The following is a 26,460-nucleotide window of genomic DNA, read 5'->3' on the forward strand; positions in this document are numbered from 1 at the left end:
TAAAGAATGTCAATTACGATGTGATGATGGAAATATATGTTTTCAAAAGGTGAGATTTCAGTGAAATTACCTATAATACATTAGTTGATTTCCTCCTAGTTAGTATGATTTTTTTCCATTGGGTTATATTTAGTAAATTCTCTAGTGGAAACTTGCTCTAGAACTTGCTAAATAAATTTGATATAAAAGAAAATATTTTCCTGAAACTCGAAAGAAATTGAGCCTTTTTTAAAAACGAAAACGTGTGAATTGATTTTAAATAACTCCAAAGGGAAGTAAACAAAAACGTTCTTACTTAGTGTCGGGAATGTTTTAACACTGTTACTTAACTTAATTTGCAGAGTGCTGAAATTGCATTGTGGTTTTGGAATTTCGGAAAGCGTTGATTCGTTGAACCAATGAATAATTTTGCCGCAACCTTGACGCTGTACTCAGTTAAACCATATCAATTAAGTTGATTACACCGCACACTGCAAAAAATTCCGGATCAAATTACGGTCAACCTTTTAACCATGAAATTCATTTTTACCGGAACATGTTACCGTAGAAAATATCCGATCTCTCGTAATTTTTACAGTAATAATTATCGCAAAATCACTGAATCACTCTAGTCAAATGATGAGGCAAAGTCTCAGTAGTTCATGGTTACAGTTCCTTCATTTTACGAATTCTTACAAACAGAAAACTTAAAAAGAGAAATCTTGAAAACTATAGAATTATATCATTAATCTATTTAATTAATTAAAAATTTTACCACATTGTTTTAAGTTATTTAAACTAAATAAGTTTATTTCAAGCTCATATTTTTAAGAATTCAGTCAAATATTGGCTTATGTTTACCATTACGTTTTTATTTACAGAAATTTAACTTGCAAACTATATTACTATAAGTAGAAACATTATCGAGTTAATGTACTTAAAATAAGAAGGAAACATGGATAAGTACGTTATGTTAGTAACGTCAACGTAAATGCTACATGCAAAAACGTTCATGTGCAGCAATTACAATGAACTTGAACAGGTCTAGTTATTTTTTATTGTACAAATTTGTATTACTTCCAAAGACACTTTGTTTCTAGCAAAAAGGAAGAAAAAATTATATATATATATATATATATATATATATATATATATATATATATATATATATATATATATATATATATATATATATATATATATATATATATATATATATATATATATTATATATATATATATATATATATATATATATATATATATATATATATATATATATATATATATATATATATATATATATATATATATATATATATATATATATATATATAAAGTGGAAAGTGAGTAAGAAATAAAAATACGCTAATTGTGAGAAGTTTTTCACTTGGACTTAACTAAAAGATTTAGAATTATATAATTCATTTAATTTTCCTTTTATCAATTAAATAAACTACTTCGAGAAATTTCATTCTCATTTATATTCTTTGTTAAACCTCTAAAGCACGTGAAATAAACGAACAACCATAGCAATTAGAATATTGAGAGATTAAACTGACAGCGTTGAGACTGCCTCGCTCAATGTAATCCCAAGTGTAGATCTAAACTTCTGTAAATTAAGGGCATTTTGCCAAAAGTTAGAAAAGAACAAGTTCGTAGATAAACGTGATTGTTATTTTCTAATTACTGCAAAGTGCTTTGACAAGCACCTATCCATTTAGAGTCTAACTATAAGGCCTACCTACTGACATACTTTTGTGCTGAATTAATTTTATATTTGTAAATTATGAATATTATGATGTTCATTCATAGAAACACTGATTTTTGACGATTCAGCAATCCTCAAGATTTATTTCGTTATTTTCGACATTCATTTAGTAATAAAATCACGTGATGAATCTGCTCTCAAATACTTGACGAAACTGCTTCAACGTTATGTCATTTCAGTGCTTTCTGGGAGTTTTGCAAAATTTTTCTTGTTTCAGTAGAACATTTATACGATGTTGCGACTGGTAAGCATCTTTTATCTGATGTAAAGCTTCAATATAATAAACATGAACAAGAAATATATTACACATATATCTAATATATTATACCTAATGAGCCGTAGTGTTAATAATGAATAAATAATGTGAATACTATGGTCATAAAATGTAAATCAGAGTTTTTTAAATTATGAATATAATTTACATCTACGCTTATTTGGTGTCTCATCGTGAAGAATAAACAGCATTTTTATGTATTTTTAAAACATTGTCCTCAATAATAGCACCATACGCTTGCACACTATATTAACCACATTGTGCCATGCCGTTAGTAATATATATATATATATATATATATATATATATATATATATATATATATTAAAACTTTTTTTTGATAGTGTTATAAAAATGCCTTAAAACAAAATGAGAATAAAAAGAATTAAAATTTATTATTACTTGCATGCATTCCAAAATTGTTAATAAACCCTTATTTTTTCCAGAAAATTGTAGTCCCGCAGTGGACTGATCGTTAAGACGCGGTTCCCATCAGATCACCGAAGTCAAGCATCACTGGCTGCGGTCAGTGTGCGGTTCGGTGACCACTTGGATCAGTCTGCGTAGGGACCGAGGGTGTGCGGTATTGGTCCTCGTTAAACTGTGCTACCGTAAAGTGCTCGACTTCGCGTGCATGTCGTCGGGCTACCGAAGCGGAGGTGCCATCCCCTCTGCAGAGGATCAAAATTGTGATGGCATGTCTTCGGATCATCCTCAGGGATATGTTTCCCAGACCGCCGCCAATTGCCCATTGTGCAGCTCTAGTGCGACGTAAATGAACAACAACAACCAGAAAAGTATAGTTTAATTAAAATTCCTTTAGATTTATATTTTTACTTAATAATTTAACTTCAATAAAAACCGAAAAAATTATAAGCATATACGTTTTTCTTAAATGGTTTTTAAGATATTGAAATAGTTTTTCTTATCTACCGAACGAGTATGTATTGGGGATAAAATAATTAACATAGCAAAATAAACTAAAATATTTTGTGCATTAAAGTTCTGAAAACTTGCACTCGAACAACTTCTCGAAATTTATAAATATTCTTCCTAAAAGTATCTTAAGTTAAAAGAATATTTTATCATCATTGCAAAAATAACTTTTTTCTGAGGTATATAAAAAAACAACTCAATAGCAACTTAATCTTGCTTTTTTAAATAACAAACATTGTTAGTTTACGCCATTAAAAATCGTGTATGGAATTTAAAAAAGAGGAATTCCTTAAAGTTTCGATAGTAAATTTGAAACATCTATCGATCGGGAGGAAAGATCCGTGTTGAACCCTCAGCGTGGTTGCCAGGGCCCGTTGTTAAGATTAAATGACATAGTTTCATTTCTTACGCTTCTTTATAACTGAGCAACTTTACTAACTTCAAAATAAAGATAGATAATAAAGCAATCAAGCGTAAGCTTACATAAGCAAAAAATTCAAGTACCCATTTTTGCCTTATTTTTATGCACTTTACCTATTAAGTCACAATGAATAACTGTCTTTGATAAAATAACGTGTCTTCAAAATAATATCATCCGATGAATTTGCACTATAGGATTTAATTATATTAGTTCTGTGCTTTACTAAGTAGATAAAAATCAACCAAAAAATAATAAGTTTATAGCAATTTTTTCAACATTATATGTGCGTTATTGCTGTATTAAAATTGTCAGTTTTTAGTTATTGTCCTTTATACTTAAAATCAAAGCAATTTATCAAATGCTTATGAGTAAATTTCGCACTGAGTCAAGTTAAAATGGGTTTTTGAAATAAAGAAGTGGCTTTTATAATCATTTTAAACATTTTGTTCCCAAATATTTTGTTTTATTTGTCTTGTGCATAAATGCATGTTTTGTGCATATTGATAAAAAATCACCGAAAACTATTCTTAGTGCTGGAAACAGTTTAAAGTTAATTTCTTTCATTACAAATATTGTAAGTTATTGATTTGTTAAAAATGCAGTTAATGACACTAATATTCAAAATCAGAGCAATCAATCAAATGCTTCTGAATAGTTTTCATACTAAGTGCTAACGCTTTTATCAAAAATGAAATTGCATGGTAAATTTTACCATATTCACATAGTTTTGATTATATTTTTTTTCTCAAAGTACTAAGTTAATGTTGTGCATTACAGCAATGATAAAAATTTGGGGAGAAATAATGCGCAAAAACGGAACAGCTTTAATTTAATTTCTTCACAAATAAATAATGTGAAATTTAAGTTTGTTAAATTTTGTAAATCGTAAAGTATTTAATTCTTAGTTACTTGCATTAATATTTAAAATTTGTGCAATCAAAGAAATATTTCTAAATAATTTTAGTGTTAAGATATCGACTAATTTATTAAGATATTGATAAAATATCGACTTGTTTAATCTTTTACGCAATTTGTATTTAAGGTATTTACTTTGTTGGTCTAGTGCATTATGTTCATAAAAATTCCACTGAATTTATATGTAAGAATGGAAACAATTTTAAGTTAATTCCTTCTCTAATGAAAGTTTTACGTTTTTGAATTATTAAAAATGCATGTATCTATTGACACATATGGTTAAAACCTTACTATCAAATGCTTTAAGAGAATTTTTATGCAAAGATAAACTGTGTTTTAGCGAAATAAAATTGAAACTAATTTGAGGACTGTAGCAATTAACTCAAACATTTTTCTTTTAGTTTATTTTAACTTATGATTACAGTAAGTTAGTGATCATAATTTCCAGTGAACTATTACCATAAGAACAGAAAAATTACCAACTGAATGATTTAAATACGCTATATTTAGATTTTATTAACCAGAATTATGCTTTTTCTTTTCAAAATAGATGCTTAAAAATAATATAGAAAATCTTCTGTCCCAATAGTATAACAAATAAAGACCTTTTAACAAAAACTAATATCCCATCTGTAAATGAAAAAAATTTAAAACGAAGATGGAGATGGCTCGGGCATATACCAAGAAGAGATAGAAACAATCTTGCAAATGTTGGAAGCTCATGGGCACCTGACGGAAAGAGAAAAAGAGGAAGACCGAGACTTGCATGGCAAAGATGCATTAGGGAAGATCTTAATAGAGCATGATTAACTAGATGGGAAGAAGCACGCTGCCTAGCCAAAGACAGGAGTGTGTGGAGAAAAAGACTCGAGGCCTTATGTGCCAGTTCGGCATGAAGAGAATAAACAAGTAAGTTTTATCATATAAACGGAAAAATTACCAACTAAATGGCTTAAATGCAGTATATTTAGATTTTATTAACTAGAATTATGCCTTCTTTTACCAGAAATGTCATTACCATACAATACGGTCATTTTTCCAGAAATTTTTCTCCGCGTATTACTCACATAACTTGATCGCACAACACAAATAATAAATACTTGATTTTTACAAAATTCTTGAAAAAATTAAAAACAAATAAAAAAGACGTATAAGAATCTATGACCTGAAAAATTAAATAATAGGTGATTGCACATTAAAAGGATTTTATAGAGTGGTGGGTACAGATTACTATTGTTTCACAGACCTATTGCTTACAATTATTTGCAATTAGTATTCTGTGTCCTACTAATGACGTATTATGTGACCTACTATCCTACTAATTGCCCTACTAATGTCATAACAACTGATTTCAAAACATGTGGTGCTTTTGTGCAGGCTTTTGTTTTTCGCTGTAAAAAATGAAAGTTTAAATTTCGCAAAACTTTCCTCTTTTTTGACGAAACCATTTTTTCAAAAATGTCCCAAGTAAAAATTTTATCAAATTGTGGAAATTACTTTCATTTGTTTCAAGATACGAAATTTGTCAAAAACAATAGGTTTAATACAACTTATTGATTAACACTTGGTTAGAAAATACAGTATAAAATCAAAACACGAGTAGTATAAGTACATAGACTATATGTCATCAGCAGGATCTGTCTGACAAGTAAAAACTCTAGCATCTGTTCATGCTGTTAGAAACAATTTCTAGCCTGATTTTTAAAACCTGATTCTTAAAGATATTTTTTTTCATAATTGAAAAATTTGAAAGCTTTTACACTCAAAAGCATTTACTTCTGAGTGCAATATTTTTACTTCTGTACTTCTTATTATTTTTAAACAATAATTGTAGAATCTAAAATGAGAATTACCTTAAAAAATAATGGATCCGAGATAAGATTCCCTGTGTATATGATTAATGTTTTGAGAAACAGACTTAAAAGTTTAATGTGTAAGAAAATTTAAATTAAATTTCATTTTAATATACACTTGTATAACTTTATTAATAAGGTTATTTTTTCAATAATAAAAAAATGAGGACATTTACATAGCAAATCATATAAATTGGTTCGGTTTTAAAAATTTGCTTTATAAAATTGTTTGATTAGTCTTATTAAAAACTGTGTAAAATAACAAATTGTTACAAAAATATAACCTCTCTTTTATTAGTGAAGCACAAAATCCCCTTTATATAATCCTAATTTTCACTAAAACTAAACTAAACAGTATACTTCTCAATAAGTATTTATTTGTATTTGCACTTCCACGAAAAAAAAAAACTTCTGAACAAAAGACATGACTTACTTGTCTGATGGGATCCCTCCCTTGGATTTTTATCTGTGGTTTCACTATTATTTTGTTCTGTTTCAGTGGCATTTTCAGATTGTTCATCCGTGTTTTCATTACTTTGCAAATCCACGTTCGGTTCTTCTTTATGTTCTTCCTCTTTCGTGTTTTCTTCTTCTTTAATGTCTTTCGCTTCAGAATCATTATTTGTATCAAGCTCATTGTTTTCCTCGGTCGCTTCATTTTCTTCTATTTTTTCATTTTCTTCTTTTTCTTCACTTGGTGTATTTTCTACTGCTTCTTGATTTTCTGAGGGATTTTCTTCGAGAACGTCTTCTGTAATTTCTTGGGTGTCTGGGGCAGTTTCTCCTTCAGTCGTATTTTCATTTACAACATTATCGGTATCATTATTTTCCATGTTCTCATTTTCTTCTTTAGCTGAGCAGGTTTGATCTATTGTTTCTTCATTTGAAGCCTCTTGCTCCTCATTTTTATCCACGTTTGCCTCAATATTTTCATTAATGTCTTTATTTTCAGTATCGGCATTATTTTCCTCCTCATCTTTAGTTTCCTCGTCTTCTTTATGTTCTTCCTCGTCTTCTTTATGTTCTTCCTCATCTTTAGTTTCCTCGTCTTCTTTATGCTCTTCCTCAACTTTAGGTTCTTCATCTTCATTATTTTCTTCCCCATCTTTACTTTCATCTTCTTTTTCCTCAGATTCTTCAATATTTTCAGCATTATCTGGATTACCACTTCCTACTTCAGCAACAGTGATGACTTCAAAGTTTTTCGATGATGCCTCCGTGCTTTCTTCTGGAATGGGATCCTCATCAGCATTTTCTTCAATGTTCTCATGCTCTTCAACTTCAGTATCAGCAGGTTTGTCAATATTTTCTTCTTCATCGTTGCCAGTTTGTACAACATTCTCGGCAGTTTCTTCTGTTTGCACCTCTGCTTCTTCTTCGTTTGCTTCAACGTTTCCCACAGCATCTTCTGCTTCATTTTCGTCTTTATCTATTTCAACACTTTCGTCCTTTTCTTCGTCTTGATTTTCTGCGACATTTTCTGAGTCTTCAACTTTGTCTTCCTCGTTATCTTTAGTATTTTCTGAATCATCCTCTTTGTTTTCATTGTCATCTTCACCTTTATTTTCTTCCTCATTTCCATCAATTTCTGTTGCATTTTCCGATTTTTCTTCAGGTTCCTTTACATCGTCTGATTCTGCAACATTATCTTCAGTTGTTTCTATATCTTCCTCCTCTTTTTCGGGATTTTCAGTAGGATCGGCACTTAATTCATTTGCTGTAGTTTCGTCAACGCTTTCTTCTTCCTGAGTTTGGGTCTCTACTTCCTCAACAGCTGCTTCATCTTCATTTGATTCAATTAAATCCGCTTCTACACCAGCGTCTTCGTCATTTTCTTCCTTAATATCATTGTGTACACTTTCATTCGTTTCCTCTTCCTCAATAGCATCTTTTTCATCACTATCACTTAATTTATCTTCCGAACAGTTTGCTGAATCATCAAGGTCATCATTTGATGACTCTCTTGACTCTCTAACTTCACCTGATTCTGTTTCATTTTCTCTGGATTCTGGATTGACCTGAAGGTCAGTATCTTCAGAAACCTCAGATACAACACCAGTTTTATTTTTTGCATTTTGAAAGAATATGGAATTTTTCCTTCTTGTGTATTTGGATGATTTCTTATATTTTCCCTCTGAACTTGAATTAGAGTACATGCTGTCTGAACTAGTGTTTGGAGAAATTTTATATATATCACCATTAATTTTCATGTCAGATTTATGAGATTGAAGATAAAAGTCAGCTGATCGTCCTTTCTGTAAATGAACAGTACATTAATAAAATATATATAATTGGTGAATAATTATTGAAAACAGTTCGACAGTAGTAAAAAAAGGGTCATAACTCAATTAAAGTAAAATAGTGTCACATAGCTATTATGAACAGTTTTAGCTTCATTAAACTAGTAAAGCGCTGAAATAATAACTTTATATAGTTAAGTGTTTATGTATGATATATATATATATATATATATATATATAATGCAAATTTTTCATTAAAATTGCCAAACAGTTTTGTTCGTGTTGAAGTAATTTGTACTTTCTACTGATAAATAATACTTTAATTATTACTCTTTCAACTATGTCTAAATAAACAGCTTATATCTAGCCATAAACATCACAATTATAAAATTGTAAGTATATTTTATAAAAATAAATATAAGGGGCATTGGCTCAATACAGGAAGCCGCTTGCTTCTATTGAGACTTAAAGTTTCTTAAATGCGATGTTAGCTGCTTTATTTTTTACTATACTTAATAAAATCAATACAAGTTAACAAAATGTCTAAAATTATTATTAGAAATAAAACATTCACTGAAAATTAGCTGATTAAAACATACCTAGAAAAATATATTAAAACAAATAGCAATATACAGTGTTCATTAAGAAGGAAAAAAGGGGATGATCATCTAATTATAAGATTTAATTATCGCTGATATGTTTTGAAGAAATCAGTTTAAACACTTGTAAATCTAACTGATTCTTATCGTTTGTGTTCATTCAATATTTTAAAAAATTAAAAGTTAGTACTTTCTTTTAAAAGAATTTAATTGCGAACAGGATGGCAATTTTTACACTTTATAAAGTCTGCTAAACAGTCAAACTTCTATGTAGAAAAGGTTTTTACACCTATTAACTCAACCGGTTTTATATTTTAATAAATAAAAAAAATTTTACAAATTCATTTAAGTCATTATTATTTTTTTGCATAATATTTTTATATAAATCCATTCAGTTATTTGAGTAGGTTCCTAACAAAATAAAATCTAAATAATGTATTTTATTGCAAAAACTTCTTTTGCGTTGAAAAAAAAATTTCTTTTTTTAAAAGGACATTTTCCCGAAAACCATTAATTCCATATCTTCAATAGTTCGAAAGTATTGAACAATTTATAACTTAATAAATAGCTATTAGTTAAAAATATGTCCTTTATATATATATATATATATATATATATATATATATATATATATATATATATATATATATATATATATATATATATATATATATATATATATATATATGTTCCTTCAAGCGACTTACGTAATAGATATTAAAATATTTTTGTTTTTAAGAATTTCCTAATTTTCCTGAATAATTTTTAAATTATATTTTAAAACTAGGTAAAGAAAAATACTGCATAGAAATAAGTTAATGTTTAGTAAATATCATATAGACATATTAAGCAGCAAGTAAAACTACTGTAGTTATTTTTCTTTTGCCTAACACTTTCTCCCTACGCGTTGATAAACGAAAAATAGCTTTATATCCACTTTGTTAATTCAATTTACTCAATGCCGGCAAGTAAGAAACTCATGAGGGAATCAACCGATGAGAAAAGAAACAGTAGCTAAAAGCTGGTAGAAACAGTAAGTGCAGCTTTGTTAACAGAGCTTATACTTCTTACAATCGAAGAGTTTACAAGGAATAAAAAAAATAATCTTTTTGTGTTATTAAGTAAAAGGATCTCTTAAAAGAGATAGGTTATTAAATGAAACTTAAGAGTATTGATATTTAAATATTTAATTTCATGTAGAATAATTTTTTATGTTTGAAATGTATTTAAAATTGTATTTTCATTATATTTGCTTTCTTTTCATTGTTCATTTTATTTACATTTGGTTATTTACTCAGAACCCGATGAAAATAAAAGTTTTATGAAATTTAATAAAGTAAAATATTACTCATCTCATAAATCTCCGTAATTAATAGTCGTTTTATTTTTAATTATAATTATTTAAATTGTCTTGTAAGAAAGACTTTTTGTCTCAACGAAAAGGTTAAAATCCTCAAAAGAAGAAGTCCTTTTAAAAATAACACATTTTAAAAAAATAGAATGAAAAATTAAATTTATTTTTGTTCTCCTCACACTATTGTATTGATATATTTTGCTTTAACTGTATTAATTCAATACTGGAAAGCACTCTAGTTTGTATGGATATAATTGTGCGAGCTGATGGTGAAAATATATATTTTCGTTATTTTGTGTTCTGGCTTTTTATTTAATTTTTTTCCTAATTTTTTTTATATTTTTTCTTTGTTTTTTTTTATTTTCTTAATTTTCTGTGTTAATCTCACGTTTTTTTGTTTTATTTGTTTTCAATTGTTTCAGTTAGCTGTGTCATTTTTCACTTATTTTTGGGACAGGTTTAAGTAGTTTTATATTTAAATACTGCTTGAAATAAGAAGCATTTGCTTGCAAAAATTTTATTCATTTTTTATCAATAATTTAAATAATCACCAATTACCACAATAAAGAGTTGAAATTATACATTTTTATATTAGTTTTTGAAAATTTAAAATAATGAACTTGATGTCAAAAATATGTCTTGCATACTTCCTTTCTCAACTAAGCATAACTGTATGGGTGCAAAATATAGTTTTTAATTACAAACTTACCAAATCAAGGATTTTAGAGTTGGCACCGGCTTCTTTGAGTAGTTTGTGCAGTGTATGATTTCCTTTTTGGCTTACTATATGAAGTGCAGTCCGGCCTCCCTTAAATAAAATAAAAAATATATAGTTTCAACTAAGTCATTGATCAGTTCTGTCAGAATTGAAAGAGATTTGAAGGGAACAATTTGAAATTTTAATGTCAAGTCTTAAAGATTAAACCCTCTCTTTAAATTCAGTACGTAGTTCTAGGTTTCAATTATTCTATATATAATAAAGTATTAAACTATATACAAGCAATGAAATGGGGAAAAGCATTAGGAATATTTTGTTTAAAATGCATTTATGTATATATATATATATATATATATATATATATATATATATATATATATATATATATATATATATATATATATATATATATATATATATATATATATATATATATATATATATATATATATATATATATATATATATATATATATATATATATATATATATATATATATATATATATATATATATATATATATATATATATATATATATATATATATATATATATATATATATATATATATATATATATATATATATATATATATATATATATATATATATATATATATATATATATATATATATATCTATGTATATATATATAAATTGAATTGTTTTTTCATTAGCTAAAAGCAGTTTTTATAATTAGTTCAAAGGTATAACAAATTGTTAATGAAATTCAACAAAAAGCGTCCATCTCCTGGCTCGAATTCTGTAGTTAAATCCGCAATAAACGCTAATGAAATGTTTCAAAAACAGCAAAAGAGGTTTATTTAAAGTTTTTAAATAGTATAACATGTTTCAAAATACAGAATCTGAAAGCAAAACACGGTCTAATAAAATTACTGTATTGCGCGGTAAGGACATCTCTGGTAAAAAAAAAAAAACATAATTCTGATAATAAAAACCAAAATATACGGAGTTTAAATCATTCATTTGACAATTTTTCTTTCAAATGGTAACAGTTTACCGAAAATTTTGATTTTTAGAATTATTTTTCTTATTAACACTTATATAGTCAAAAATACATAAACTGAAATTTAATTTTAACCGAATAAATGATTTTTATCATTCTCAAATGTATCATGACAAATTACCAAATTTTATAACCTATCATAAAACCATAATTTATTGTTACTTTTACCAAAATCATTACTAAATCGCTACAGTAAAAAATACCAGGATTTTTGGTGTTCCTATAGAGTCAAAAGCACGGTAAATTTTACCATTTTCTGATAGTTTTAACCATACTTTTTGTGTATTATTGACTATCCAAGCTCTAAGTGTCTATTCGCTTCAACTAATCAGGAATATGTATATCACATCCGAGATTTGCAATTTAGTGATTGTTATTCAACATTTAAAGACATTACAGAACAGTCCTCTGTGTCATTTGATTCTTGGCAAGCAATTTAGAAACATCCTTGGGTCATTAGAAACGTTTCTGTTTAACGAGCATATAACAATGAACGTTTTCAATGTGCCATTATCATTCAGGCTCAAATAGAACAACATCGGGTTCCCCGTATTTATTTACAATACAATATAGACCAAAAACACGATAAAACATGATGGAGTAATATATAAAAGGTGTTGAAAGTGTTATGATAAGCTATAAAGTCAGTTGGAATTATTAGATGATTCGATGCATGCTGAAGATTTTCTCATTTTTGTATTTAATTCAGCAAAATTAGGGTAGTAGACGTAGTTCCAGTTTCGCCATCTTATTAGTTATAAAAGATTTATATATTAAAATATCACTATATGTTTTTTTGCATTTGTCTTATTAAATCTTTTATAACCTTTTAAATTGTTAGTGAAAACATCGGAATCAATGCCTCACTTGCCTGGATATCAATGTCAGGAGCATAAATATGTGTCAGAATTTGCTATGTTTCCCTTTTTCTTCATAAAAAATGAATAATTTCTTGATTACTAGATATATTTACTTGCGCGTGATTTCATTCGTTTCATCGTAAAAAATAAAATTGGAAAAATTACATAGCTTGCCTAGATAAAAGCAAAAATGCTTTGCCCCCACTCCCTTACTAAACTTTAGAGTTTATCTCCAAGGTGTAAACTTCAGCTATTCATACTGCGTCTCTAAATCCAATTTTTAGAAGAATTTACAGCTTTTCGGACTTCTTTTTATCAACACTGAGAGAAAAAATATGATCAAAACTACCAGAATATATTATAATTTACCGTGTTTCTGGCTCAATGGGAATACCAAAGAACTCAGTAATTTTTACCGAATCACTTTGGTAATGGTTTTGATGAAATTAACAATGAAATATAGTTTTATAAAATGAGATAAAATTTGGTAAATTAGGTAAAGTTTAAAAATTTTATCATGATACCTTAGAGTATGGAAAATACCATTTTTATTCGGTTAAATTTACTTTTCAGTTTTGTATTTTTTACCAATTGTGTGGTAACAAGAACCATAATTTTAAAATGCAGAATTTCCAGTAAAACGTCCCAATATGAACGTAAAAGTTAAAATACCGTATATTCAATTATTTATTAACCGGAATTATGCTCTTTTTTTTACCAGAAATGTCATTACTATACAACACTGTAATTTAAAAAAACTTTAATTTAATTTAGCAGAACGTGAATGGTGACATTTTCTACGTGTGACGATTTCTGCATTCAGTTACTCAGTTACGGGCCTCAAAATTTATGGCCATATTAGGTTGCTAGCACACACTTTTTTCGGTCCTTCTCAGCCATGTTCGCTCCTTCCCCCGACAAAAACAAATCGAAAAAAACTTTAAATTCCACAAAACAAATTTAAAGATAAGGATATCTGCATTCTAATTCTGCTTAAATTTATCAATTCTTGCCTCCCTCTTTGACGACCCTAGGGGTGGTCTTAACACCGTCTGAGCCACCATTCTGTACCGAAAACCTTATAAGAGGGGGACAACCACAAATGATTTATAGTTTACAAATTTTGTGGTGGATTAGATTGCATTGATCGAATCAAAGGTGCTTACTCGTAGCCTAATAGAAAAAATGAATCAATAACCACTTATCCGTAAATTGATTCCATTTTTACTTTACTTAAGGCTCCATTTCAACCAAATTTCAGTCATAAAATAATAGTCAAAGCCGTGGTTCACATATTTCACAAAAAGTATCACCACATACAAATCGACGTTTTTATCTCAAAACTCCAGAGGTTCTCCAGTTTTTCCCCCATAAACCTTGTAAAAAATATTTTTTGCAAACATAAAATAAACAAATATCTAATAGTTCTAAGTATCCTGAAAATTTCAACAGAATCAAAAATCCAACCTTGCTTATCTCTTCAAAAAATTTTCTTAAGCAATGAATTAACTTACAGAATCCTTAATATTAAGGTGAGTTGGATAATTTTTGGCAAAATGTTCAAGAACATCAGAAGACCCAACACTTGCAGCAAGGTGAATAGGAAAAGCTCCCGATTCATCTTTAGCTCGCATTAGATTTTCATTTTTACTGAGTATTGTCTTAAGTTGTTCCAGGTCATTACTTTTGATAGACTCTCGAAAAGACTGGATACTATTCTAAAATACAAAAAAAATACATTTGTTTACTGAAATTTCGAATATATTTAATAATCTTAATCGAACATTAAGAATATAATGTTACTCTAACTGACTTTAAATACTTTTAATATGAATAAGTAATTCATGACTTTTCATTTAACTTTAGACAAGATAATGATTTTACATCAATATAAATAGCACAAATCATTCGAAGCACATTATTTTTCTTTTTGATCACAAATTAAAATAATTAAGATAAAATAACTTTATAAGGATCATAATATCTTAGCTTACAAAATTCACAGAAAACGGAAACGAAAAGTTTTTAAATATATGTTTTTATTTAAATTTCTGTTATGGCTGCTAGCTGATTCTATGTAGTCCCTCTTGCAAAAAATATTTTTTAGTCAAATGTTTTGCAATACTTTATTATTCAAAACAGAATTTTCTGTTCAAAGGAGAAAAATAATACATTATTTACTAAACTACTATGAAACAAAACATGGCAATTTGAAATGTTTTGAATAACAGCATTCTGAAATGTTTAGTTTAGAAATGTTTAATTTTGATTTATGGATGTTATGGTCTGAACTCACCTGAAATATATTTCGCTGTGATCTTTTTCACAAGCAGAATGTATAAATATTTTATGCTTTTAGTACAACTACACTTTTTGAAATATTCCAATAAAATATTTTTCAGTAAAACCTTTATGATTAATTAGATTCATTTTAGCTTTTTCAGACTTTTTAAAAAATAAGTTTTAGTTGCATCGATATCCAAATTCAAAAATAACAAATTTTAAAAAAATTAATGTTATCTTATTAGTAGCATAAAATGCTAATGGTACAGGGCATAGTGATCCAAGGTACGAATGGATTCAATTTTTGACACATTTTCCATTCCTTCAGCTTGTTTTCAAAAGCATATGCTCACAAAGAATATATTTATGGAAAAATGCGCAAATACCTGCTATTTAAATTTTTACTTTCAGAATAAAAAATTAAGACTTGAAATTAATTCAAGGTAAAGCACACGCTCTTAAACATTTCCATACTTATTTCAGAATTCAATTGTCTTGATCTAAACTAGCAACATAAAAAATAAATGAACGATATAAAGTTAATCCTTATAACCTCCAAGCTATGCCCTTAAATTAAACCGTATAAATAAATATTTTAGTGTTTAATAAAAGATTCTAATTTTTTTTCTCGTTCATCGAAAAGTTGATATTTACCAAATATAAAGGAAGCTCTTTGAGAAAGTTTTTGACATCATCATGCCAGGAAGTTTTTCCTAATAAGTGTTTACCATGTCCTTCAAGTACTAGTTCTTGAAGTAGTTCAACATCTCCTCGTTGAAGAGCAGCAGTCATTCTTTCAAGGACTGAAACAAACATAAATTTATAAAATACTCAGGAGAATTCAGAAAGCATACATTATTTACTGAAACACCTATTTTAAAATAAATAATAAAAAATAGGTAGGTTTCTCTTTTTTTTCCAACAAAAAATCCAGTTGTATAATCTAATATTTTGTCTTAAAAGGTTCTTAATGACTTTTTGAGAAAATAAAAGAATATTTTTCAGGTCAATCTAAATTATGTAACAGGGGGTTCCGTAAAGACTGCCCTTAATCTTTATTTTTAGAATCTTTATCAAAACTGAACACAAAAAATACACATATTAAACCGCACAGATATAATAATTGGCAGGAGAAAAATGTGACAAATCTGAGTTCGGGAAAGCGAATGTAGTAAGCAAAAAGACAGGTTTGCTTGCAGGATTGAAAAATAATAATTGGAAACACATCCAGGTCTCAACCTCCATTTAAATCGATTTTAATGTTTATTGCATTCACCTTTTCGTACTGTAAACTTTCATATCTCAATAGATTTTTGTTTATTCCTGGATTAAATCTTAATTTACGATAGCGAATGTGATACTTTTAAGTTTATTTTTGATGAATATTCAAAATATATAAATAAATAAATAAATCCGGTTTTTATGGAACACCTAGTTTGTCATAACTGAAAACAAGTAATGAAATTCACAATTAAGTCCATTGTTCAGATTTTTGATCAAAATCCAAACTGGAGTTTCTGGAAGGGTTTCACATTTCTGGAGATACTGTTAGCTTAATTGCAAATAGCTTATATTTGACTTAAAATTCTAGCAATTTTTTACTTTGTTTTATATGTTCATTTTTGAAAAATTTATTTAAATTGCATTTTTAGTTGCAGTAGTTTTGAGAGAAGCTCTAGATAGCTGATTTGATACAATATTTTAAAACGATCTCTTTATTTAATGTCCACTAAAAATTTAAATAAAAACATTACTCATGCAGTGAAAAAAATTCCAGATCAAATTACGATGTAAATTACGAACACTTTGGGTTCATTATCCATAAAATTCATTTTATAAACATACATAAGTCTGTACTACTGTATATATTACTATACATTTTTATGTTTCTGATATATTTTGTTCTACCTGAATTTATTTGGCCATGTGTGCAAAGCAATTAAAACCAACCTTTTGAAATCATGCTTTCCGGAATGAATAGCAGAGATTTGAATAAATATTTAATCAAATTTAATTTCAATTATCTTTTAGTATTATTAAATGAATTGACTTATCTTTAAGAAGGCTAATAAAAAAATTTATTTGATTGCATTCTCGAGACACTTGAGTAGGTTTAATTTGTAGAGATAATGTGACAGTGCAAAGCATTTCATGTCTTAACTCTGTTAAGGTCTTTCACTTAATTAATTTAATCTAGACAAGAGTTGTTGTATGTCGAAAGGGAATTCGGATCAATTGCATAAATCTAAACTTGCACAATGACTTCCTCTTGTCAAATTGCTTCCTCACTGTCTTATAGTCTGTTCTCCCTATAATAGTAGACTCTTCAAAATAGCTTCGTTGGATTAAAAAAAATTACATTACTCTAAACACACTACTATTGTTTTATGAGAATTAAAAATTATTTAAAATTTAACTGGTAAATAAATAAGTTATATGTACTAATTCTCATATTAAAATAATTTCCTAAGTTTGATTTGAATATTAATGCCCCCCCCCCCCAGTTTGAAATTAATATATATTTAAATGCAACTGAGTTTTACTTTTTCTAATATAAGTTATTTTTAATAATTTTGGAACTATTTTATTTCGAAGGGATGCGAAAAGTTTCCAAACTATTACTGACACCAGTCATGTCTAATTATTAATGATAATATGTACCTTTTTTACTAATATAGGTACCTGATATATTCTTTGAAAATTCCGGATCGAATTACTGTAAAAAGTACCAGTATTCAGGCTGCCGGGATTTTTACTATAAAATCAATGTTTAGCGGAATATGTTACGAAACAAAAAGTTTTATAAAATGTAGTTTTTATAGTAATAATTACCGTAAAGCCGTGGTAGTTGAGGGGATAGAGCGTTGGCTTTTCAAAGAAGTGACTCGGGTTTGAATCCCAGCGATGGCTGGTCGGTTCGAATTCCACACCTGACTCACAACGACCACAGTGTGTCTTAAAATATCATCAGTGGTAGACGGATCATGGGTTAGAGTCCACTTGCCGTCAGGCTAACCATGGGAAGTTTTTATGGTTTTCCTCTCCATGTTACGTAAATGCAGATTAGTTCCACCAAAAAAGTCCTCCACGAAAACTAATTTCTCCCAATACTTGATCCAGGGGTCCCTTTGTGCTTTTGATTGGGTTTAAAATTACAAGGCTACGGAGTTAAACATTAGTAATCGTAAACTCAATATTTGATCGGCTGTTACAAAATAAAATAATTTTGTGACAGCGACGGTTATAAAATAATATAATTACCGTAAAATCACTGAATCTTTATAAATAAATAAATATTATAAAAATCAGGTATAATATTTTATGGTGAAAATGGATTTTAAAGAATGATGCCCCCAAAGTACAAGTACTTTATACCGTAAATTTATATGAAATTTTTTACGGCATAGCTTCTGTTGTAATAGGAATTTTAAGGCCCTCAAAATGGAACTGTACCATAATTATGGTTTTTGTATGTATTTTCGGAATTAAACGTAAGAATGTTTTAGTTATGATTATACTGAAATTTCTAAATTTGCTTGATTACATGTTGTCTTGCTATTTGCATTCAGACTCTCTTTATAGTGTATAGTCTACTCTTACGGGAATAGTAAAAACTACAAAATCATGCAATCGTACTAATTTTTTCTATTTTATTCTAAATAAAAAGAAACACTCTTCTAAAAAGTTAAGCAAATATTTACTAATCAAAAATTTGTGTCGTAAGTTAAAAAGCTATTCGTACTAACTATCGGGTTAAAATATTTTTCAGAACTATGATTTGAGTGTTAATGCAATTTAAAATCTCATATGTATTCAACAGAATTAAATTTAAATTTTTCTAATAAATATCCCAGAAAATAATGATAGCTTTTTAGTGTTTTTAGACTACATCATTAGATACTTTTGTTTTCTTTATATATGCTCTCCCTAATAAAAGCTACAAAATAATATTGTAATCTTAATAACATTATCTTTATTAATTCAAATAAGAAAACCACTTTTTGAGAAATATTTACTGTTTAAAAATTCTCTCAGTAAGTTGCTCGTACTATTTTATTTTATTTTATTACCGTCGTTGAACAGCCAACCCAATTTTTGGGTTTACGACTACTAATGTTCAACTCCGTAGCCTTGTAATTTTGAACCCAATCCAGAAGACAAGGGAACTCCTGGATCAAGTATTGGTAGGAATTTGCCTTCTTGGAGGACTTTTTGATGGAACTAACCACGCGTTTGTGTTACATAAGGAGAAATAATTGCAATTCTGAAATTTCCTCTCATTAACCAAAACTAATAATTCATGTATTGATGATAAAAAAAAATGGGAAAATGCACATTATGAATAAGATTCCAGAACAACGAATGAATTCAATCAACTTAAAAAAATCTCTTGGTTCATAAACAAGTAGCATTTGTTTTTAATTGAATAAAATATTTTATTTTTTGCTTTTGATGCATGATTGTTGAAAATGAAGCTTTTCCGCTTTGTTAAAGTTATTGAATATTCCCAGCAGTTTTTATTCTAAATTAATAATGTCTATTTAAAAATAAAAAAAGAAGTAAAAGTATCAGTTTCATCCTAAGAGATAAAAAGTTTTAAGTAAACAATGAATGTATTAAATATGCTTAGATCTTTATTACAAACTGTTTTTTTTCTCTTCTTTTCAAAAAGAAATAGAGTACCTTGATAAAAAAGGTTTATTATTTTGGGAGTGGAAGTTATTTAATTAAAAAGTTAACTCCTACATAAACTTTAACAAATTAATAAAAAACTGATAACGAAATTTGTTCTGTAAAAAATATCAATGCAATCATAGAACTCTTTTCATGAATTTTGAATATATTTTTCATTAAATATCTGTTTAACTACGAAAAAGGAAAATGTAAAATGTTCCGATCGTAGCTATTTACTTGTTAAAAGTTGCAATCGATTTTTCATTCAAAAATTTTTATCTTGCTTAAATTAAGTTCAAACCTTGCACTCGAATGCCGGGAAATACAGGATGTTTCATAAAAACTACCCTTTATATGTATTTTTAGAAACCTTATCACGAATAAAAAAAAAGCATGCCCTTGTGGGTGCCACAAAATAATATGTAAGCAAGTAAGAACAATAAAGGCTATCGAAGTTTGAAAAATCACGGTACAGGAGACGGGAGTAATAAACAACGAAACATGTTTGATTGCGTGAGAAAACAAAGAGGATGTGAAAGACGATTATTAGAAAAATCTTCAAGTTAAGTACCTTTAATTAAACTTAATATAATATTACTTAAATTCACCTTCCTGCTAAATAATTTGTCATTTTAATTGCAAATTTCGTTTTTTACCCGTTTAAACATTAATTTGTGACCCCCAATGTGTATTCTTTTCTGTTTTCTTTTCTGATGAGGATTCTAAAAATACGCATTAAGGGCGGTCTTAAGGGAGCGCTAGACATACTATAAGTAAAATATGCGTAAAAAATTAATGATTTTGTGTCCTGTGTGATGAAAGAATTAGCTAAAACATAATGTGCTTAAGTATAAAATAACGTGAATAAAGCACAAATCAAGTACAAAAATGGAGATGCTATAGTTTCAGTTCTCTAATTAAGAACCTTAATTAGTATTTAAACAGCAAAGAAAAATTATTTTCGTTTGGTGCGTTGAGACGTAGATCTCGTTAATGAAACTATATTTTGGTGCTTAAAAATTGAGGATGGTTCTTGTTTAGAGAACCGAAACTATAGTATGTCCATTTCTGTGCTTGATTTGTGCTTTATTTACGTTTTTTTTCACTTTATTCTACGTATTATAAAATGTACCCCATTCTTTTAGATTACATAACATATCTAAAGATAACAAAAATGAAAGAAAGAAGTGATAAGACCTTTTTTCAGTTTTATATATTCTGACTCCAAAATTTTGAATTTTTTTTTTTAAAAACCTGGGTAAAACTATATAGTTTTCTTACACATAATTAAGGTTCCATGAAAAAATATAGTGAATAAGAGAAGATTTATTTTTATAACTGATTTTGGCAATATGCTTTTTGTGTGAAATATCTCATTAACAGCTGGAGCAGAAAAAAATTCAGTTTATAAAACTACTGTAAAAAGTTATTTAATCATTACATACCACCATGCCTACTAAAGCGATTTAGTGTTTCAGTTCCTCTACCACCTGCAGGTCGGTTCTTCATTATTCCTTTATTTGGCATAGTTATAAGGTGAGTTTTATAATAATCAGGCGTCCTCCCATGCTGAAAAAAAATAAAGGACGCGTAATTAATATTAGCAAAAAATAGCAAATTTAAGTAAAAGTTTAACATTAAGAATCTGAAAAAAAATGAACATTTCAGTGATAGACGAGTTATAATTAATAAAAAAATAGCAAATATAAATACATACTTTCAGTAAAATTTTTCTATTATGGACCATAATATTAGTAACTTGAATCCTTATAAGGTGTAAACTTGATACAACCTTGCTAAAGTGATTCAATCAAGTCTACGTTCAAGTTGAATAGTAATGTAATCAAATTTGGAAAGTACAGTAATATGGTTTAATTTAACAACGTATTAAAGTTGTTGCAAAGTTGTACGATACTGCGGTTCAACACGTTTGAAATTTTCCAACATTACTAGGTTAGAAATTTAGTATGACGCAAATCATTTATGTGAACGGCGAGTTGAGCATTTCATTAAAAATAAGAAAAAGCATTCATAGTTTATCTTCAAATCTTATAAGACGCATCATAAGAATTGAGAATTGCATACCAAACCTTAGCCGGAAATGTCATCATTCGCTGTTTGGGGATATTATATATCATAGACTAGAGTCTGCTCTTACGTAAGGGCTGTATGTGTAAGGGCAGCCAGTCTATAATAGGAAAGAGCCCCTACCGGCATACGATGATATTTTCGGCTATGCAATTCGAAATCCTAATGATGTGCCCTACCTCTCCTCTAAAATTGTAACCACTGTACTCAATCACCATGTATACTTCGTTTAATTATATTAATGGATAATTGAAATTCAGATTCCTCCTTTTATTCTGACTGGTCTTTTTGAAATTCTGAAAAGTTCCTTTTATCTCAGTTATTTATAATTATTTTAAAAATATGTATATAATCTTGATTGTTTATTTGAGTCTAAGTTTGATATATTTCTGAAATTAATGAACGTATTCATGCAAATATCGTTGATTAACCAGTTTGTCTACGTTCATTTTATTTCTCAAAGTAATATGTGAATTAGTACAAATAGTTAGAATATTTCGTTATGAAACTCATGTTTTTTTTCATCATTAGATTAAAGTATTTTATTAAAGTTTTATTTATTAAAGTTTTATTTATTAAATATTAATCATATTCTGACAAGTAATGCTCTGTTATTATTGTAGTGGCATGGAAAACTTATAACATCTTTCAGCTTCTGGCTATTTATACATCTTTCTTTAAAAGACACGAATCTTTAAGAAACTGCATATAAAAACTGTATGTTATCGAAAACATTAAGCTATTTTGAAAGACTAATAATTTTTTTTTTTGTACTGCTATCAAATTATAAGAAACAATGCACTGGCAAGGCACAAACTATTTTGTATTTTTGATAATTATATCAGGATAATTATGACATTTATTCATAATACCTATTATTATTAATCATATTTTTGACAATTATTTATCCTCTTTATTTCAAAAATTCTTCTCGTTTCATTTACTAATTTAAAAAATTTCATCTTTTGAATTAATCTTTTCATTTAAATCCAATTTTAATAAGAATTATAAATGTCATGTAATCAAGCTCTATTAGTTCGCAGTATTTACTAATATTATAATACAGTTTTTAATTCTTATACTGGAATTCATTAGAATTATGTTTTCCGTTTAATGGTTTTAAATTATTGGTAAAATGAAATTTAACAAGAAAAGAGCTCCATCAACGGCTAGTGGTTGGTCAAGAGGATTTAGAGGTTAAGCCTTCAAAGTATCGTAACCAATGGCGTGGTGGTAGCAGCGTGGTCACCATTACGCCCTGACCGTCTTTACTTTCCATACAATCTATTACCCATCGATTTAAAACTGTATGAGCTGAAGGCCACAACCGGGGACAGAGCTCCGGTTTCCTTCACTAGCATCTCAGTGCCTTGAATATTTTGTCAACATAGCCAAAGTAAAATAAAATAATTGGTGAAATTAAAAGTCGCTCATACATTATCTCTGATTTTAGGGTCTGCACCAGCTTGAAGAAGCATCTTGTACAGCTGCTGGCCATCCTTACGAGACATTGCGGAAGCATAGTGTAAGGCAGTAAGACCAGTCTGTAAACAAAAATAATAATTAATCTCAAAATTGTAATAATATATTTATTATTTTTAAATAATATTAAAAACAGGATTTTTTAGTTAATCAAAAAAATCTAATGTTTTCAATTATCAAATTTGAAAAATAAAAAGGAGTGAGTATTGAACAATGCACAAAACGAAAAAGCGATTACCCTGAATAACTTTTCTGATCTAATAATGAACGGATTTTCACGAAATTAGGGCTGAATTGTTTGAGAGCATAAGCTAGTTAATTAGTGCAAACAAAGGGCCGGGATAGCCTGGTCGGTAGGGCGCTGGGCCCATATCCAAGAGATAGTGGGTTCGATCCTCGCCGGCCGAAGACTGCCCGTGTAGTAAATGGTGACTGATGCACGTTAAATCTGTCAAGTCACAAAGTCCTCCATGTTCCCACAACAAATCAATACCTCTGGGGGTACTGATCCAGGAGTTTCCTTGTCTTCTGGATTGGTTCAAAATTACAAGGCTACGGAGTTGAACGTAAGTAGTCGTAAACCCATGAAATTGGGTCGGCTGTTCAACGACGGTTATAAAATAAAATAAAATTAGTGCAAACAATATTTTAAGTTACGAAATCAAACACAGAAACGTACTTTCTCTGAATAAACGTACCTTTTTTTAACAAATATGGATTTCTCACCCTCAAAATATCACCATAAAAGTTTAAACAGAAGAGTGGTTATAATTGTCCGTTTCGCGTATTTAGAAATACAAAATATGGGTTTTTAATAAGATTCGAAATCCGACTGTTATATAAATTTGAAAATTCAAATAATTCGAAATAAATAACTCAAAGTGTATAAAAAAAATTCAAAGGGAACATACATGATAATACAAACAACTAAGTTTACAATAATACAAACAGTTAAGTTCATAATTCATATGAATGTGAATTACGATAAAACATATCATGAAAAGTATGACTTATATGCGTGTTTGCTATTCGTTTATTGCCTGAATAACACTTGCAATACAACGTCGGAAAGTGATCATCAAATAGCATGATTTGGTTCGATTTGTATAATGATGCATAGCATCAAGAGAAAAATGATTCTTAACTTAATCACATAAAAAATTATCGCTGAAATTGCTATACATCACAATATATCGCTATAAGACATAGTTGGAAGACTCAGCTTTGCGTGCTTAATCAGAATCTCAAAAAAGCTGAATTTTTGGTAATCTGAGCTAGGACTTAGTTCGGAAGAACGATGTTCTACTGCATTTGGAAAATATGATCCCAAAACGGAGAAACAAACACGGAGAATAAAACTCTGATAAAATCACCGTACTGTGTGACAATGGCATTTCTAGTGAAAAAATAAATCATAATTCTGCTTAATAAGAAATATATGGTATTTAATCCAGTTATTTGATAATTTTTCCGATCATATGTCAGTGATTTACCGGAAGTTCTGGTTTTCAAAATAGTTTTATTATCAAACATTTAATAAGAAAATACAAAGCTAAAAGGTAAATTTAACCGATCAACCAGTTTTTATGCCGTCTTCTAAGGCAGGGGTCGCTAAACTTTTTGGATCATCGACCCCTATATAATTTTTCGAAATCTCCATCGACCCCCATAAAAGTAATTTTCTGTTAATTAAAATAAAACTCTATCAGATACCGTGTTTGAACATTTATTTCATGATGTTAAACATTTATTAAAGTAATAGTACATTGTATAACGATAGTTTTATGAAAAATATAATGTTGAAATTTAAATACCTTAATATTTATTAAATAATAAGTAATTATATAAGTAGAAGTAATAAGTAAAGTAACTAAAGATTTACTGCTTCTTAATTAATCAGATGGTTGTTCCTGGTGTTTTTTTGCAAGGTTCGCTATATTGGGTTCAAAATTGGTCAATTTTAATCTTAAATCCCCTTGAAACTCCACATTTAATTTATTTCTGTTACTTACTAAGTTAAGTTACTTAGTTAAAATTGAATTTATGTCACTGAAACCGGTTTCAACCATAAGGAACTTGGAAATGCTATCATAAATGGCTGAGTTATTTTGAAAAGTTTTACATATTTTTACATTATATTTATATTTGTGCAAAATTTTTCTTATTGTTAAATTTTTAAAAAGCGCCTTAAAATGCTTCAAGATCCGATAATAATTCAGCAAGCTCATCTTGCAGGTTGATGTCCACGTTTTCAATTTGAACAGAAAATGGCACAATAATCCAATCAGGGATGTCAATGTTTTCCAAATCAACAAAGCGCAGTTTAAAACCGTCGCTCAATTTTTGAAGATGGCCTGTATATATTTCCAAGGCTTCTTCTTTTATTTCAATTGTCGCAGATTTGAAAAATACTGATAATTCTTACTTAGCGATGAAGATCAAAATAAATTTAATTTTACTTGGAAGACTAACAGTATTGTTTGAGCTTCGATAAGTGTTACATCTTTTTATTGCAGCTTTGTTGTTGTATTGCTCTGTATTGTTGTTGTATTGCTGTTTACTACGAACTGGAAATTAAATTAAACTTATTTCATACAAAATTGTTATTAAGAACAGTTAAAGACACACATCAGATTAAAATAATATTTTCAAAAATTTTTTTAATTTTCGTAAAGAAATACAAAGTGTGCTAGTTTTGTCGCGGGCTGTACAAATCCATATTATTAATGCCTACCTTCTTTTTTACATGTATTGATAATTAAAATTGATACTAAATTGAACGAATGGCTTTATCAAAACAATAGCTAATTATCCAAAACTATAAAAGTTTTAATAGTGACACTACAAATATTAAACACTGTTCACAGTTTGCAAAGATAGCTGAAACTGCGTATGATATTTGCTTTTGTAACGTCAATGCTCGTCGCAAGTGTCATTTGGACAAGCGCACATATGCATATGACTTATAAACCAGAAGTGCAGAGTT

General features: G+C 28.3%; 1 protein-coding gene across 1 annotated transcript in view; it reads right to left on the reverse strand.

The window, feature by feature from the left end:
- The window catches only part of LOC107446646 (uncharacterized), a 222,840-nt gene that overhangs the window by 23,993 nt on the left and 172,387 nt on the right, over window positions 1-26,460 (reverse strand). Inside the window, exons 13-18 of the mRNA XM_016061338.4 lie at window positions 23,429-23,536; window positions 21,350-21,473; window positions 15,885-16,033; window positions 14,462-14,665; window positions 11,052-11,150; window positions 6,583-8,404 (exon numbers count right to left, since the gene is read on the reverse strand). Coding sequence (XP_015916824.3) covers window positions 6,583-8,404; window positions 11,052-11,150; window positions 14,462-14,665; window positions 15,885-16,033; window positions 21,350-21,473; window positions 23,429-23,536 — 2,506 coding nt within the window. The remainder of the gene's footprint in view (window positions 1-6,582; window positions 8,405-11,051; window positions 11,151-14,461; window positions 14,666-15,884; window positions 16,034-21,349; window positions 21,474-23,428; window positions 23,537-26,460) is intronic.

Source organism: Parasteatoda tepidariorum, chromosome 11, assembly GCF_982258835.1.
Source record: "Parasteatoda tepidariorum strain Cologne lab strain chromosome 11, Ptep-v5.0, whole genome shotgun sequence".
Lineage (NCBI taxonomy): Eukaryota > Metazoa > Arthropoda > Arachnida > Araneae > Theridiidae > Parasteatoda > Parasteatoda tepidariorum.